This window comes from Acanthochromis polyacanthus, chromosome 19 (genome assembly GCF_021347895.1).
Source record: "Acanthochromis polyacanthus isolate Apoly-LR-REF ecotype Palm Island chromosome 19, KAUST_Apoly_ChrSc, whole genome shotgun sequence".
NCBI lineage: Eukaryota > Metazoa > Chordata > Actinopteri > Pomacentridae > Acanthochromis > Acanthochromis polyacanthus.
In genome coordinates, this window is record NC_067131.1 from 23,279,929 (window position 1) to 23,297,379 (window position 17,451).

Below are 17,451 nucleotides of genomic sequence, written 5' to 3' on the forward strand. Positions count from 1 at the left end.
TGAAGGTAGTTGTTTATGCCATCCACATTGTAACACAGAATTATTTGCAGTCTCACTGAGTTTAGGAGTTTATCTTCTATTTAAAATCACACTCACCTTGTGTAGGAAGGACCAGCAACACAGTTATACACAAAAAAGTCAGTCCACAGCTACTGAAGAAAGACATCCTTGGTTCGTGATCGATCGGGTAAAATTTAGCGTATGTTATCAGAAGTAACTAGTCTCACTTTTCAGAGTCACACAGGAGTGATGGGGAGGTTCTGACTTTCCAAATGAAAAATTCTGTTTATAAATGCGGTCAGTGTGAGGTAACACACACACCCCTTGTTACTCAGTGTAAAGCAAGACCAACATCAGATGTCTTTGTGACTAGCTGCTCAATGTTCCTCCTTAAAAAGCTATTTTTAAAAAAGCTTCTGACAGATGTACTGACCTGAGCAAAGGTGGGGTATAGTGAAATCAGACAACAACAAAAAAAAAAACACTTTAAAACATAAGTTTATTGTCACAACCGCAAGATGAGCAGCACATTTTGTCTGTTGCACAAAATGAGACACAAACACAAAATGACTCACAGAGACTTTATCAGTCTGGCGGTAATAAAAGCAACATAACTCACTCCCACAGTTCAAAACACAAACGTCTGCATCAGAGGTTACCTATGAGGGAGGAGGTGGACAAAAGAACAGAGATTCCCGACACAGTGACCCTCTGACGTTTTAGTACCGACAGAGCAGTAATGTCTGTCACTTTCAGACTTCTGTTGAAGCAGAAACTTGATGTGACTCATTTGTTCCGTTGTCTTTGTCATTCACCGTAAGCACTGGTGCTGGAACATCACTCACAATTTCTGCTCATTCTGTCAGATGTTGCAAAATGACAGCATGGAGCAAAAACACATCAGCTGTTACAGTATGTCAGCCCTGACAGCTTCAACAAAAGACTAACTGTATGAGCATCACCAGTCAGCCATTCACTAGGGTGTTGTTTATTGTATGGTAATCCTGTTATTTAGTTCAACATCCCCTATATCCCCTACTACTATAGAAATGGCAATAAGGGTTATTTCTCAAAGAGGGGGTGGGGGGTTACAGTTGATTTATACCTAAATTATGACAAATAGCACCATATAAACTGTGTTAATAATCTATTAAAATGACACTGGACAGCACTAAAATTTGAGATCTGGTCTCTTTTGGATGGATTTAATTAACATACTGATTATATCAATAAATACTAAAACTGTTTTAAAGTGACGAGAACACAGACACTAGAATCAATCAGTATATTAAATACCTTAAATATAAGATAGCAAGCGACTGTAAAAATGTAGATGTTTTTAATCATATGGCTTAAATATAGCTTAAAAATTAATTTTATACTGATTTTTCAGGGCAAAAGCAGTACTGGTGACTTCACAGCATTAGATACAGTGGTAGATCTCAGTCAAATGGTGTGCACAATACACAAAAAGCCTTCACCTGTGCAAATGTGTAAAATACCCAAGCAGGAAGTGGAGCGATACGTCGACCAAGCTGATATACTGGACAGTTTTAGCTCGCTGCAGGTACACTGATACCACTGTGAAATATGTTCAGGGTCATTTTTTGAAAAGTAGGTGGTACAGGTTTATTTTCACAGTAAAATGTTCATTCATAGGAAAAAAAAGAGAAAAGAAAGTTAAAAGGATCTCTATCACAATTTGATTAAGAAGTGTTTTTACATAAACAGTGTAATACAGTCATAAGTGTTAATGTCAGTATCCTAAAAAATGTATTAGACGGGCTAGCTGCAACTTTCCTGAAATTATAATCTTAATCATACTCAACAGAGACTCAGTGCACAGTGTAGAACCTCTATTTATCTGCAGAACAGTCATGTCTCCTGAGTAACCACTTTCACTTCCTATAGCAGGGGTCAAAGTTAGTTCCAGACCTTTCAGACAGTATTCTTTAGAAAGCCAACACTATACTACAAACAAAGGCTTTTTGGAAATGTCTGTTTGCTCACTGCTTTTAATTTATTTTGAAATGAAACATATTTTAGTGTTGGTTTTATGATTGTTTATATATATATAGACAGGAGATAAATTGAAGATAAAACCAACATTAAGCAGCCACCACATGCTGCCAGAACAGCTTCAGTGCACCTTTGCATTGATTATCCAAGTGTCTGGACCTTTACTGGAGGGATGAGCTCCATTCTTCCAAAAGATATTTCCTCATTTTGTGGCTTAACGGTGCTAGAAGAGATCGCTGTCTAACATGTTGGTCCAGAATCTCTCGAGATCTGTTGACTGCAAAGGCTCACACAAAAGATTCACATCACTTTCACACTCAAAACTAATTTACTGGGTGAGTAATAATTCTGGTGCCCGTGTTCTCATGACATATTGGTGTAACAGCACAAAAACTCTTTCTTGTTTGTTTTGATCAAAAGGACAGAACAGAACAAGAGCAGATGTACAGGGGAAGGCAGGGAGTTTCCAAATCTCTAGCGGGAAGAGTTGGAACTGGAGCGTGACCGGTGGCGGCGTCGGCCGGGTGATCGAGACCTGCGCCGCACCGGAGAGCGTCGCCGAGGAGACCGAGACCTATGAAGAGAGAAAGGAAGAAAAAAGTAAAAAGAATGAGAAGGATATCATAGAAACCAACAGTAAACACAGAGACAGCGATAGTATTCACATAATGATTACCTTCTGCGCATTCGAGGAGGAGTTCGCCGCCACATCGGGGGTGGAGGAGGCATCCTACGGGGAGGGGACAGCCTGCGAGGAGGGGGGCGCACTGTGGGAGTCAGCACGGCCGTGACTGTGATTTCCTGACCGTCAATCTGACCTGAAAAACATCAGCATCAGTGCTGCTCTGCTCTCAGCTTTACATGGCTGTACCTGTCTAAAAGACAGTCATTTTTGAGATTTTTAGTTTCAAGTTAGTTATAGGGCTCTAGCTGTTGATTATTTTAGGAATCGAGTATTCTATTGATTATTATGGCAATTAATTGAGTAATCAGCTTCCGTGCTTCGCGTGCATGTTACAGCATCAAAGGTGGACGGAGCACACTGTGAAACAGAAATAACTGTCGTCGTGGAACATGGGTGGACATCTGCTGTGTATTGTACATGTATAATATGGTACAGGGGTATTCAACTGAATCTCAAAGCCATGAGAACCCGACATGTATTTAGTTGGTGATGCAGTTCATATGAATATGATTTCATGTTTGGTCCAAATAAGAAAACTGATCACTTCATTAGCAGTTATTACAGAGAATATTCAATCATTAACATTAGTTTCTATTTGATTTGGCCAAACATTAAAGGGATTTCCTTCAATAAGAGATAGTGTCAGACCTTCATGCACTTCAACATAATATTGTTTGATTTTATGAAGTTTGATAGTTTTATTGTCTGTTAGAAATTATCTGCTGCATTGATCGGTAAAATAAATACAGCCCACATGTTCAACAGTTTTCTACCAGCATTCCTGTCTTACATAATTTCCAGACACAGCTTTTTACCCTCATATATTTTTATGTTCCTCTTTGTTCTCCATTAAAACAACATGCTGACTGAAGCAGATGCACATGACTGGTTCATTTTGTGTGGACAACGTTCCTGTATGTGGAACGAGTTTGAAGCACAAAGTCTGAGTTAACAGAAAGCTGAAAACCACCTTCATACCTGTTAACTCTGACTGAGGTTTTAGTTTTTGTTGAGCCAACGTACACAGAGAAAGCCTATGTCAAACTTTGTCGTAGTTCGGTCCTCTGATCTGCAAAACCAACTCCATGAACACTAGAAAAGCTGGTTAAAAAAGAAGAGTCGGTCTGGGTCTGGACTTTGACCACGGTGACCTGGGGTCTAGTATATAGTGGAATAAATGAAGCCTCGATTCAGAGAATTTTGCCTCAAGGAATTTTAGTAATCGAATTACTGAAACAAATCAAGGAATCAGCCCGACTTAGTTATTTCCTGTCGTCATTTAATAAATATTTTAGTTCATATGGTCATTAAAACTAATTAAAAGCAAAATAAATAGGATGTTAAGAAAAGTAACTTTGACAATGTACATTAAAACTGATGTTTGGTTTAAAATGTAAAGCTCTTTTACAATGTTTACTTGATGGAGAATGATACAAGTCACATGACCACAGTTTAGTTAAAGTTTAGTTGCATCTGATTGTGGGTCAGATGCAATGTGGCTGCATCAAAAGTGCTAGAGAGGAAACGATATATCCTAAAAACACAACTATTCTGTATGGTCTGAGAGATGCACACAGAAATTTGTTTCATATTTGTTGGCATTATTTGTTAAAGTGCGTTGTATGGACGGTTATAAACTATTGTTGCAAACTAGCATATTGGACCCGTCTAACGACAAAAAGCTAACTTGAAAACTAGCATATTTTTAGAATCCCTCTAATTCAAGAAACTTTTTGTGAAATTTTGTATATATTTGAAATTTTTATATGTCCTTTATTTTCACAGTTTTCATTGTGTCGGGTGACTGAGGAGAAAAATAAATGTTAAACATTATATCACACCGCAGTAGTTACAATGACTAAGTAATCTCTTCATACCAGTGTTTAATGTTCATGTTCCTCCACCTCCTCCTACCTCCATCCATGTGTTTCAGGGCCTTCTCTGCCTCCTCGGGGGTTTCAAACTCTACGTAAGCGTAGCCCTTGGACAGATGAGGGTGGATGCGGTTCATTGGCATGTCAATCATCTTGATCTTGCCATAAGTGGAGAAGATCTCCTGGATGTGTTCCTTCAAAAGCAGAAAATCGAAATGTGCCACTACATAAATGAGATCCTTCTATCTCTTCTTGCTGTAAGCAGAATACATATCAGCTCCTTATATGGAGGGAAGTTGTAGATTTTTCTCACAGTTCTGCTCATTGTATGCTTTATTCTACATTTACTAACTCTCCTTCCATGTGTTCCTAGTCACCTGATCCCCACCCACTAACCTGTTCCCCTCATTAGCTCCACAGTACTTCTGCCAGCCCAGTTTCATTCATTTCCTGCCAGATAGTATTCCAACTCGATCACCTGCCTGTTCTGATTCACTGCCAATTACTGGATTCAGTTCTTGCCTTGTCTCTTTTTGATCTGTTTTTCCTGTCACCAGTACCAGCCAAGTTTCAAAATGTTCCAGTCTGAAAACCTATCAACTACATTTGCCAAATGGAATCACATACACTTGGAGCAGTGAAAACTTGTCTTCTTAGGATAACTGGAATGATCATAATTGCTCTAATAATTCAGTCATAACCAGATAAGAGGCATGACATTATTACATAAGTGACTCAAGTGATGGGGTAATCCACTGACTGTCCAAAAAAAAAAAAGTCACACGCTCTAATATTTCATTGGACAGCCTTTAGCTCTGAGAATGACACTCATTCGCTGTGGCATCGTTTCAATAAGCTTCTGAAGTGTCACAGCATTTATTTTTGTCCAGAGTTGCATTAATTTTCTACCAAGATCTTACACTGATGACGAGAGAGTGGGACTGTTGCGCAAAGTCTTCTCCAGCACATCCCAAAGATTCTCAATGAGGCTGAGGTCTGGACTCTGTGGAGGCCAATCCATGTGTGAAAATGATGTCTCATGCTCCCTTAACCACTCAGTCACAATGTGAGCCCCATGAATTCTGGCATTATCATCTTGGAACATGTCCGTGCCATCACGGAAGAAAAGCTCCATTTCACAAAGCAGGTTTAGTGAAAACTCTGAGTCTGTTAACCCTGAAATGAGGGAAACTGAGCTTTCCCTTTCAAAAAGGGAGGTAACTCAAACCAGAGAAAGAGGGGTAACTCTAGCCTGTTTCACAGAGAGACGTAACTTAAGCTCTCAGTCAGTTACCTTTGAACCTAACCTGGTCAGGACCAGGCTTTTCTCAGTAAACCTCGAGTTTCTCTCTGTCTCTGCCCTCTTTCAGCCACACACGCTATCTGATTTCCTAATTCATTCATTCAGTCAGCAGACGAATTTTGGCATAGCCTAGTTCTGCCGTCTGTCTAAATGGCATGTCCTTTTGGATGAAGGAGCAGCATTACTGCGCAGAGAACTAAATATTCATCGGGAGATTGTTATCAGACTGCGCATAGATGTTCTCACATTTCCAGACAATTATCTTTTTGAGCGGTACCGTTTCACGTCACAGTCCATAATCTACATACACAACCTAATAATTCTATTCTATTCTAATACGTGCTTACATTTTCAACATTACCAACCACAGTCATTCTCTCACATCCTGTCAGATATTGTGTGTTGCACTGTGGTTCTTTGCAAATAGAAGTTTTTTGTATAATGTCGGAGATGCAGAGCAGTTAAGTAAGGCAACTGTATGCAGGGCGGTCAGAAAAGTGTGCTTGGCCCCGAATCGGCTTTTGCCCATCTTTGGGGTTTTCCCTGGATATAAACCTGTCAGAGACATCAAGGAGTTCCACAGGACTGCAGGTGAATGATGTAGAGATCTGTTAAATTGATTTTAAATCAAATTCTGTTAATGAAATTGTGCTGCAACCTCAGACTGGGATTAGTCATTTTAATTTCTTTTAGGATTTCCCAAGGAGTGTTTTTATATTTCATCTTAAGCTGCTGCCATTTGCGCTTCTTCCCCGCGGGATTCCACCTAAATGAAATAAATTAATAGGCTACTATTCAGTTTTCTCCTACAATATTATTGTGATTGCAAAGGACTACATTGACCCCAGCAGCAATGTTCTCCGATGCCGTCTTCTTCTCTTTTGCAGCTGCAGTGATGTTGCACTTCTTTGTAAAAACTCGCCATTCGAGTGCATTAAGATTTCCAATTCAAGTGGGGTGAAAAATGCAGCCCTCCGCTCCCCGTTGCCATGGTGACTCGTCAAATCGGGGCTCCATTGATACTGCCTTTTTATATTCGTGGTGCATGTGCTTAACTCTGGGTGAAACTTCTACAACTTGATAAAACTAACTCAAATCAGCTGTTCTGGAACCGGAAACTCAGAGTTTCCGGTCTCAGAGTAGATCAACTCAGAGTTCAGTGTTACACTCAGAGTTTGTTGAACCTGCTTTGTGAAGCGAACCCCTGGCCATTCAGTAAATTCAGGTAGTCAACTGATGTCATTCTTTGGGAACATAACGTTGCTGAACCTGACCAACCCCAGATCATAATCCTAACCCCCACAGGCTTGCAGACACGAGGCGTGATGAGTGCATCAGTTCATGGGTTCTTCTTACCCTGATGTGTCCATCCCTTTAGAACAGGCTAAATCTGGACTCATCAGACCACATGACCTTCAATTTCTAGAGAGTCCAAACTGAAGCCTTTTTTTGCCTCACTGATCAGTGGCTTTCTTAGAGCTACACAGCTGTTTAGTCCCAATCCTTTGAGTTCCCTTTGCATTGTGCATGTGGAAATGCTCTTACTTTCACTATTAAGCATAGCCATGAGTTCTACTGTTGATTTCCTATGATCTTCTAAGAGTTTGTTCTGACCACATTTGTTCCCTGAAGATGTTGGTTCACCACTATCCCTCAGGTTTTAATAATGCGTTGGATGGTTCTGAACCCAATTTTAGTAGTTTTACAAATCACCTTAGTTGTTTTCTTTGCTTGATGCAGGCCAATAATTTCACCCTTCTCAAACAGATTAGCATCCTTTCCACGACCACAGGGTATGTCTTTCAACATGGCTGTTTAAGAAATGAGATGCTACTCACTGCATCAGCTAGGGTTAAATAAGTTGTTGTCAGCTGGAACACATTCGTCACTGCAGTAATTAACCAATGGAAGGCTCTTACCTTTTGCTTTTTTTTTGGACAGGTTGTGTATATAAGTTTTTCAATATCATTTAATGCGTGCAATCACTTGCATGTATTTTCTCTTCATGTTTTAATTACTTCCATGCACACACAAGACAACTGGATCAGTAATCACCACACTGTAATCACAGAGTCTCTCTATTTTTCTTATTACACTGTGCCAAAAATTGCTTCCTGTGAGTACTATCCACATGGTGACTCACTTCCTCACATCCCTCAAGTTCATGTAGCAGTGCAGTTACTGCAGGCAGTGAAAGTACTGCGTAAAAATAATCTTTATCTGGTTATTAAATTTCATACCAAGCCTACAGTCTGGTCTGTTTGTAGCTCAGTTTTGCCATTTTGCATCAGATTTTGGTCATTTTTATTCTAATTTTGGTTGTTTTTTGTCTTACTGTAGTCACTTTAAATTTAATTTTGCTCATATGTCTGTGATCTTTTGCATTTCATTTCGGTTATTCTGCGTCTATCTTTGATCTTTTTATAGCTTACATTGGTAGTTTTGTACATCACTGTGGTCCTTTCACATCACATTTTGGTCATTTTGATTCAGATTTTATCAGTTTTGCATCTCATTGTGCACATTTTGTGTGTCTTTGTGGTCTTTTCGCATTTAATTCAGGTTGTTTTATATCTCACTTTGATCTTTTTATAGCTAGATCAGTTAATTTTATATATCATGTTGGTCAGTTTGTGTCTCATTCTAGTTTGTGAGTCAGTTTTGTCATTTTGCATCACATTTAGGTAAATTTGCATTTGATTTTGATCTTGTGTCTCTATGCTTATTTTACATTTCTTTGTGGTCTTCATGTTTCGTGTTTTTTCTGATCTTGAAATCTCCCTCTGCAGGTTTTCAGGTGTTTTCTGATGAACTTCAGGTTAATTTATTTCCAGCGTGGTTCAGGAAATATTGAACAAGATTTTAAAAAAGTAAAAATAAGACCCAATTATCCAAAAATGTTTTTTTTCCAATACTATTCAAGCAACATTTAAAGACATAAGCAAAGTAAACTAATAAAGTAAAGCAGTTACAACTCTGATCTTTATAAGCACTTCTGGTGATCATTTACCTTGATGACATTTCTGGTCAGCCGGCCCAGGTAGACCTTGGTAGGTTTGGGTGTGGGGCTTCTACGCCGTCGATCTCTGTCATCCTTCTTTGCTGATTTTGATCTACAGAGATGTTTCAGTCATTTAATATTTTAGCTATTAATGAAATGCTCTCACCCTGAATCACTTAAAATGAAATTAAATTTAAGCTCCTATTGCAACAATATTACAAGACCAGAATTAAGTGTGAAGAGTAGACAGCTGAGCATTATTCATGAGAGAGCTAATGTTCAGCACTTGCTTGATTCATTACTAGATTTAAGCTTTAAACTACTTCACAGTAATTAGATTCATACTTTGAGCGTGACCGTCGTCTGTTGTTGTGGCGTTGGCGGCTGGGGCTCGGCGAGGAGGATGAGGATGAAGAGGAAGAGGAGCGGGAGCTGGAAGAGCCCGAGTGGCTGGAGGCAGAGGAGCTGGAGCCACTGGAGGATCCAGAGCTGGAACCTGAGCTGCTGCTGGAGCTGGAGCTGGACCTTAACGACATATTAGACGTTAAGATGGGATGGATCTGATGGCTCAGCTTGTGCAGCGATGGAGGGATTTAATTCAAAAATTGAATTCAAGTTAAATGAAAAAGAGTTCAAAGCACAATGGGATAGTGGGATTGGATATTAGATACCACAAATGAGACACATAGTGCAATTACAAGAAATATCTTCACCCTTCCCCATCCTCCCACTCTATGCTGCCAAGTCTACATAAGGAGATCTTTTGAAATGATAAACTAGCTAGATTATGAGGAAAATGTAACCTGGCAGCCTTCAGACTGACTTTGTAAGGACAGTCTCTGACCTGCTGCTGCCACTAGAAGCACTGCGTCGTGTTCTGTTCTTCTCTCGGCCCCGGTCTTTGTCAGCTCCCTCTTTTTTGGTTTCTGACTTCTCTTTACCACGCTGTTTACTTTTGTCATCGTCCTTCCTCTTTGTTGGGGAAGGCGCCCTGTTGGAGAAAACAAATTCAAAATCAGGATTCAAGACATTTGACATTCATTAGCAGATATGATATCAGACACCTACTGAGCATACTAAACTACAATATGTTTGCTGACAGTAACATCAAAACTTTACTGACTAAGCTGACTGCTAACATGCACATGTATCCGTGCACGGTAATATGAAAAATATGCCCCTCTGGAGTCAGAAACTTCAGAGGGGCAATGTCAGATTGTTCACTTTTTGGCAAGTCCCTAATCATGCAGCCTGTTTCATAAAGCAGGCTAAGACAAGTGGGGTTTAAAGTTGAATACCTGACTTGAATGAACAAATCAATGAAGGCTAAACTGTTTCCACAAAAATCAGTTCGCGCAGTTCAACAGGCTAATTTAATAGACATTCAGGCAGTGAAGATAACTGCATGTGGACACTGGACTGAAGCAACCTGAGAGGTCAAGTACGAATCAGATTCTTCCACCATGGCATACAGCAGCAGTACAGAGATAGTAGGAGTGATGTTCTTGGCTACCTAGAAGTGCTCACTATTTGAAACATATGAATAATTACAGCTCCTGTTAACAAAACCGAAGAAAATGTGCCAATTTTGCCATACATTTCTGTTTTTCTGTATCTGTGTCATGGCTGCACAGCGGCTCATTGGTTAGCACTGTTGCCTTGCAGCGGGAAGGTTCCCGGTTCTTGTCTCAACCTAAGCCTGGGATCTTTCTGCGTGGAGTTTGCATGATCCTCCTGTGCATGTGTGGGTTTTCTCCAGGTACGTCGGTTTCCTCCCACAATCCAAATACATGCTGAGGTTGACTGGTGATTCTAAATAGTCCGTAGGTGTGAATGTGACTGTGCTTATTTTTCTCCATGTGTAGGGCCATGGCACATGGCACATGGCACATTTACTGGCCATTTACATGGCCAGTAAATGGTCACACCAGTTACTGGTGACCTGTCCAGGGTGTCCCCCGTCTTCACCCTAAGTCAGCTGGGATAGACTCCAGCCCCCACGACCCTAATGAGGATTAAGCGGTGTATAGCTAATGGATGGATGGATGGATGTATCTATGTCATTGCTGATCATATATGAAATTAAGCTGTTATTGATATATAATTCATGCATGAAGATGTCATCATGCATGCTTTTCTTGCAATCGCCATAATGCTTGGTGGCTCAAAATCATAAAATAAACCATTCTTCAGCCAGCTGGAGAAACTGTTGTTCAATTATTTTCTTATTGGTGACATTTATGTTACTTTAAATAAATAAAATCTAAATCCAGTGTTTGATAAATTATTTTATCTGTTGTTTCTAAACATAACCCTCAATATGGCACAGTTTGTATTCTGACTAAATGCACTATGATTCACAAAGACCAGCATATGGGTTGAGATCTTTTACAGACGTCTGTTAATTTACTAATAATCCACACACCTACAAACCACACCTAAGTTTGCTATTTTGTCATTGTTTAAAATGTATTATTCAGTACATTTTGAAGTATGACTTTCAGTAAGGAAACAGATGGACCATGGCCATTATAGCCTAAATGCTGCCGCTGTACGGTTTACTATTTAGGTATCCATTATAGTTTTACTGTCGTAATTCAGACTGAGATTTATTTTAAGCTTAAAATTTTACAATACATAGCATATCATGAACGCACACCTTATTAGTTACCATTGTGTAATATATTTTAGCTATTATATCTTCAAATTGATTTTCTGGAAACTGTAATTTTGGGCCTGATCAGCTCACACTTAGTTTAGTTTCCCAGCATATGTTAACAGAAAAAATGAGCTTGAACTATGTTTTTGCTTTATTAAACAGAAATGCCCATGCATGTCAGTCATTCCAACTGAAATAAGTCCAGCTTGTTTGGTAATCCTCGTTTGTAAACAGACCCCTGAACAACAATCTGTCAAACTGCTGTCACATAGTTTTATCTACCTATAATCATTCTATTATACCTAACTCGCTTGTGCTACAGGCAGCCCGCCAAGTGACAGACAATTGTATCAATGCTGTGTCCTAGAAATGTGCCTCTGCACTGAAAGCACTTACATTATCCACAGTAATGCATTTTCTTCAAGCAATTCATCTAAAATTGTATTATTTTATTTAAATTTTTTAAAGGAAAAACGCTCCGTGATTTGCTATGGCATATCTAGCATATCTATTATAAATGTAATAAATAATGAGCTATGCTAGCCCGACAAATGCTTGAATAGCTAGAGAGCTAATAATTGCATTATATGAAGTGGTGATACACGCATGCACGTTTACTGCAGCTGTGGTGTGGTACGTTCCCATTTATTAGCCATATATATAAGTAAAAAAACACTAAATGAAACCGTTTACTTACATCTTTCCTTTATGCCTACTCTCGACAGTAATAGTCGCAGTGAGATGACGTACGGTGAACTTGGTGTAAACCAATCAGAAATCTTTACGCACACAGACACGGCCATGTAAGAAATGGGAATTTTTCTCCCTCAGCAAAGACTGACAGAGCAAGAGTTTGTAATGAAACTGGTTATGTATCCCTGACTATGTCTTCACAGATCCTTGTTCTTAACAAATGCAACACTCCTGCTATGTTACATACAGTATTGATAGCAAACTTGATTTTGTTTTGAGATTCAATGCTGCAAAACTGAAGCAGGTGACGGTAGAGGACTGTAAAATCGTATTTAATTTCATCATTCCACATAGCAAATTTCACATTTAATTTTTTATTACTTACATCATTTTTGATGTTTTAGCAATATTGTTAAATTGATGTTCATGTTTATAAAGCTTAATGAAAAATGAAATTGTGACTAGTGACCAGTACAAAGTTGTCGTACAGACCGTACTTAGGGAATAGTAGCAATACATACACCCGGCATCACTGTTGAATTAGTTCCCCTTCCTATCAAACTGCCTACAAGGACAACGTCCGCTGACCAAAGACCAAAGACCATAGACAGTCTCTGTATTCAATATTTTATTGAATAATAAAGTGAAACTATCACAAGCTACCTTTAGGGCTTGTGGTGAAGTCACTGCTGTAGCATACTGAGGTAAAGGTACACACTCCTCTACCTGTGACAGCCAGCTTTCAGATGAACTCCACAGGAGATAATGAGCCAGAAGAAACCAGCAAACCCTCCGGCAGTGCCAGGACTCTTGCCTTGACTGTGTGCTCTGCTGCCATCGGAGGAACATTCCAGTATGGCTACAACATTTCCATCATCAATTCTCCCACCAGGTATATCCAGGGCTTCATCAATGACACCTACATGGAGCGATGGGGCACAGCCTTGGACACCCCTCAGGTGACACTAGTGTGGACTCTAATTGTGTCAGCATTCCCAATGGGAGGTTTGCTAGGGGCCCTGCTGGCAGGACCTATGTCGGTCCGCTTTGGTAGAAAGAAATCACTGCTTCTGAACAACTTTTTCCTATTTGTTGGTGCTGTGTTTGTGTTAACGAGCAGGTTGGCCAAAGCCTTTGAGATGATCATCCTCGCTCGCTTTCTGGTGGGCATGAACTCAGGTGTCAGCATGAACGTCCAGCCTATGTACTTTGGAGAAAGTGCACCCAAACATCTCAGAGGTGCTGTGGCTTTTTCCTCTGCTGTTTTCACTGCGTTTGGCATCTTCTTGGGTCAGGTTGTGGGACTGACTGAGGTGCTGGGTGCGGAACCTCTTTGGCCCTACCTGCTTGCTAGTAATGCTTTGCCAGGGTTGATCCAGCTGGTTACCCTACCCTGGTTCCCTGAGAGCCCCAGATACCTTCTGATTGACAAGGGAGACAGGGAAGGATGTGTCCAGGCGCTTGGGAGACTCCGTGGAGGGGAGGCTCCTGTCTTGGAGATGGAGGAGATGCTTCAAGAGCAGCAGCAGCAAATGTCCGCGGCCTTAAATTCTGGATCAGCAGCTTCTGCCAAGACACCCTGGTCCCTGTTTAAGAATAGCAACCTACGATCCCAACTCTGGACAGTAATGTTTGCCAGTAGCGCCATGATGCTCTGTGGGAATGATTCCATTTACTTCTATGCTTCCTACATCTTTTTGGAAGCAGGAATTCCACCAGAGAAAATTCAGTATGTCACAATCGGCACAGGAGCATCTGAGCTAACAGCTGCTATCCTGAGTAATCTCCTGATTGAACGTGTGGGCCGCAGGTACCTTCTCATTGGGGGATACAGTCTTATGACCTCCTGGGGTATAGTCTTCACTGTAGCTCTTACTCTGCAGAGCCGTAACGTTGCAGGGATGGCGTACCTCAGCATGATATGTGTGTTTTCGTACATCCTCAGCTTTGGCTTGGGCCCTGCAGGAGTGACGGGGATCTTACCGGCTGAGATCTTCGACCAGGCAGCTCGTCCAGCGGCGTACATGGTCGCAGGCTCACTTATGTGGATCAGCCTGTTCTTGATTGGAATGTTGTTTCCTTTCATCGTCAACGGACTGGGGAATTTCTGCTTCCTGCCCTTCCTGGCTGTGTGTTTGGTCTCTGCTGTGTTTTTGGGGCTCACCTTGCCAGAAACAAAGGGAAAGACACTGGCTCAGATTACTGCAGAGTTTGAGAGAAAAAATGGAAGGAAAATGAGAGAAACTCCAGACAGACAGGTGGATGAGCCCTTACAGAATCACTACCAGCTGGGTAAAGCCTGTTCTTTTACTACCTTAACGCATGATGCTGACCCTGACATAAAGAATGGTGACTGAACTTTCACCTCCAGTAAAACTAGAAATGGAACTTTCAGTGCCTTTGTGTTGTTGTTATGCACTTTCACTGTTGGATAGATTTCTGTGAAGATGAAATCATATGTCTCATATTTATTGGAGATGATCTCTGTGTAATTAGAATGTCCTATTCATTTGCATTTGTGTTCTGAACTTAGTACTCAAACCGCCCTTAAACTTACATAGAGCATGGTCACAGAACTAAACATCCTGACACTTAACCCTAATGCAGTCCTTGCACTAATGCCTGTATTACACTTTCCACCTCCATAAATATCAATATAAGTCTGTAAGGTTCTGACTGACATACATTTTATAATCACAAGAGTCTGAGTTTGCACCTTTGCGGACATCAACATGTATCCCAAAATGTGTGTGTGTACAACAACTATGCCTCAAGGGCACTAGTGCACACGTGCAGCAGTGGTGTGCATGTACAGAATGCATAGATGCAAACTACTGTGCTTGTATTGAATGCATCCTTGAAGCAAATGAAAAGTAGTATAATAGTAACAAATACACATCTGTGGAGTCTGCAGGTGTCCATGTGCTCATTTGTATAAGAGTATAAAAAAGGCTTAAGTCCTTCCCAATAGAAGTTTACAAAAGCTCCTAACTTGCTGCTTACCTCTTCAATGTACCTAACCGTGATGAACTTAAATGTATTGTTCTAATATGAAGAAAACTGTCAATCAGCTAACACACCTCAAACTTACGCATTTAAAGGCTCACATTCCAGGAGTTTCAGGCCAGTTAATCCCTGTTTCACCCCTTTCGTCAGTCGGATGTTTTTTTAAATAATTTTTCGGCCTTGTTAGAAAAGAGGTAGACAGGAAAGTAGGAAGACCTTCAGCAAAGGGCTGTGAGCTGGAATCAAACCCAGGCCACTGTGTTGGGGACTAGAGCCCCTGTTTACGGGTCACCCACTCAGACAGCTGAGCTATCTGGGAGCCCCAGCTGTTGATTTTTCTAAAGTCCAACCCTTTCCAGTGTTAACGTAAGAGCGATATATCAGCCGATATACATATAGTATGTTAGAGTTACCTTAGTAAAGGAAAATAACTAGGTTATTGCTTATTTTCTCTGCAGTAATGTATTTTACAAACTCGTTAGCGACTTGTGAAGACAAAGCTCGACTCCGCACTGCTGTCTCCTCAGAGCTCAAACTGTGTAGCTAAACAAACTACATGGCACCATTTCCAAGCATTTCCTTATATGCTTAGAGGTGTAATTCATTATTTTTCATTTTTTCTTTAGAGACGAGATTCTAAGCATCCCCAAACATCTTTTTCTGTATTATGCCAATACGATAGATCTGCGAAAGATCAGTATCTGCCCATAATATAATCCAACTGATATATCAGTCAACGTGCAAGATAATATTTATTATCCCCGAGGGGCAATTTGTTTAGCAGTCAGCAGTACACCACAGTGGTACACAACTTTGCCACCACAATGCCCGTTTTCTGTTATTCGAGCAATCTGCTTCCCATTTGCTTCCTCTAGCACTATAATCTGAATATCCTTGAGTGTGTGATTATTGTTATTTTCAAATCTTGCCACTCATACATGTGTGTGGTGTAGCCTCAGTTCAAAACCTGTGAGGACTTTAAAACTCCTGTATTGTGAGCCTAGCCTTAAATAATATTCATACAGACTCAAACTCTCTGAAGGTCTTCTCAATAATACATGTGTTTGCAGTTGAATGAGCAATCATTTGAACTTCATGTATCAAAGGATTACCCACTCCGATTCAACACTTCTGCACTGGATAGATAACAGTGCTTGTTTGTAATCTGGTTTTGTTGTGTGTCTATCCAAGTTCAGTGAGCCATGCTTATGTACATTTTATTATTTATTGATCCAAATGACAAACCCAGACTGAGTGTTAAATATACATCACCTTGGCTGTATGAGTAAATTAACTATATTAGTTAGATGTCCCTGTCACTTTTATGTGCATTTATTTATTTGCCATAAATGGTACCCTATGGTTGCTCTGTGCAGTCTATATGTGTGACGGCAGCTCCTCCAAAAAGCCAGCAGATGTCACCATTGTCTTTGTGGTTCGCTTTCCTGTATATGATGACCTAAAAGGCTGTGTGAACATAAAAATTAATCAGACATAAACACCTAGGTGAGGATGACACTTTTAATGTCAACAGTTGGTAGTTGACAGCCCTTCCACACCTTCTGTTCACCATCTGTATGTTCCTTAATTAGCCTTTGTTACTTTATTATTTCTGGCAATGAATCCAAAATGCAGACAATTGTCAATTTATGCGCTGTTGTAGCATGTGGCATTTGCTGTGCACTGACTGAATGAATCTGTTGTAATTGAATGACACCGTCCTTGCAAAGCATCTTATGACAATCCTCAATGATAGTAAGGATTTAGTAGAAATCATCCTTTGATTCTCAGGCTATATTTATATTTTTGTCTATAAAAATTGCTGTTATTTATTGAATCATATTTATTCAATGCAAAATACTATGGCATGTACAAGAAAAAATAAAAAGTGATCATCCACACATTTGTCGCCTATGTGATTCAGTTAAGTTGATTGATTCCGCCTGTCTGAGGCAACTGCTTTTGTCACTTTAATCACTTTACTTTGGCTCCCTTCACTCCTCAGCACTTTTATCCATCTGCTCCCACCCACTCTGACTATAACTGTTACCATAATACTGCTTGTTTGTGGAGCCAAGTGCTGTTTGAGAACACCTCACTCTACATTGGGGAGCGGTTCAAATGTGTGCTTTTGTAGGACTCTTTTACATCATTTCAGCATAATTGAGCAAAGTCAAGCAGGATTTGTATGTGAGGCAGAATTCAAACTGG

The 17,451-nt window shown here is 40.2% G+C and overlaps 2 protein-coding genes across 2 annotated transcripts; one reads left to right on the plus strand and one right to left on the minus strand.

Annotated features, from left to right (window-relative positions):
* Positions 1-480: 480 nt before the first annotated feature.
* LOC110958419 (RNA-binding protein with serine-rich domain 1-like) lies at positions 481-12,303 on the minus strand. Its single transcript, XM_022204952.2, has 7 exons — positions 12,239-12,303; positions 9,727-9,873; positions 9,228-9,407; positions 8,892-8,994; positions 4,619-4,772; positions 2,696-2,837; positions 481-2,593 (listed from the first exon to the last, which is right to left on the minus strand). Coding segments are annotated over exons 1-7 (828 nt in total). The 5' UTR covers positions 12,241-12,303; the 3' UTR covers positions 481-2,493.
* Positions 12,304-12,774: 471 nt separating this feature from the next.
* Positions 12,775-17,143, plus strand: LOC110958424 (solute carrier family 2, facilitated glucose transporter member 11-like). Its single transcript, XM_051939121.1, has one exon. It carries the CDS (start codon positions 12,981-12,983, stop codon positions 14,589-14,591), a length of 1,611 nt encoding a protein of 536 aa, XP_051795081.1. The 5' UTR covers positions 12,775-12,980; the 3' UTR covers positions 14,592-17,143.
* Positions 17,144-17,451: the final 308 nt, after the last annotated feature.

What these genes read in the sequence shown, in the direction of transcription:
- LOC110958419 (XM_022204952.2), bottom strand. An exon ending in TGACCAGAAATGTCATCAAG is followed by an intron (nt 4,773 to 8,891) that starts GTAAATGATCAC and finishes CTGCTTTTGAAG; the next exon opens with GAACACATCCAGGAGATCTT. An exon ending in CCTGAAACACATGGATGGAG is followed by an intron (nt 2,838 to 4,618) that starts GTAGGAGGAGGT and finishes GATGTTTTTCAG; the next exon opens with GTCAGATTGACGGTCAGGAA.
- LOC110958424 (XM_051939121.1), top strand. Translation starts at nt 12,981, where the DNA reads ATGAACTCCACAGGAGATAATGAGCCAGAAGAAACCAGCAAACCCTCC.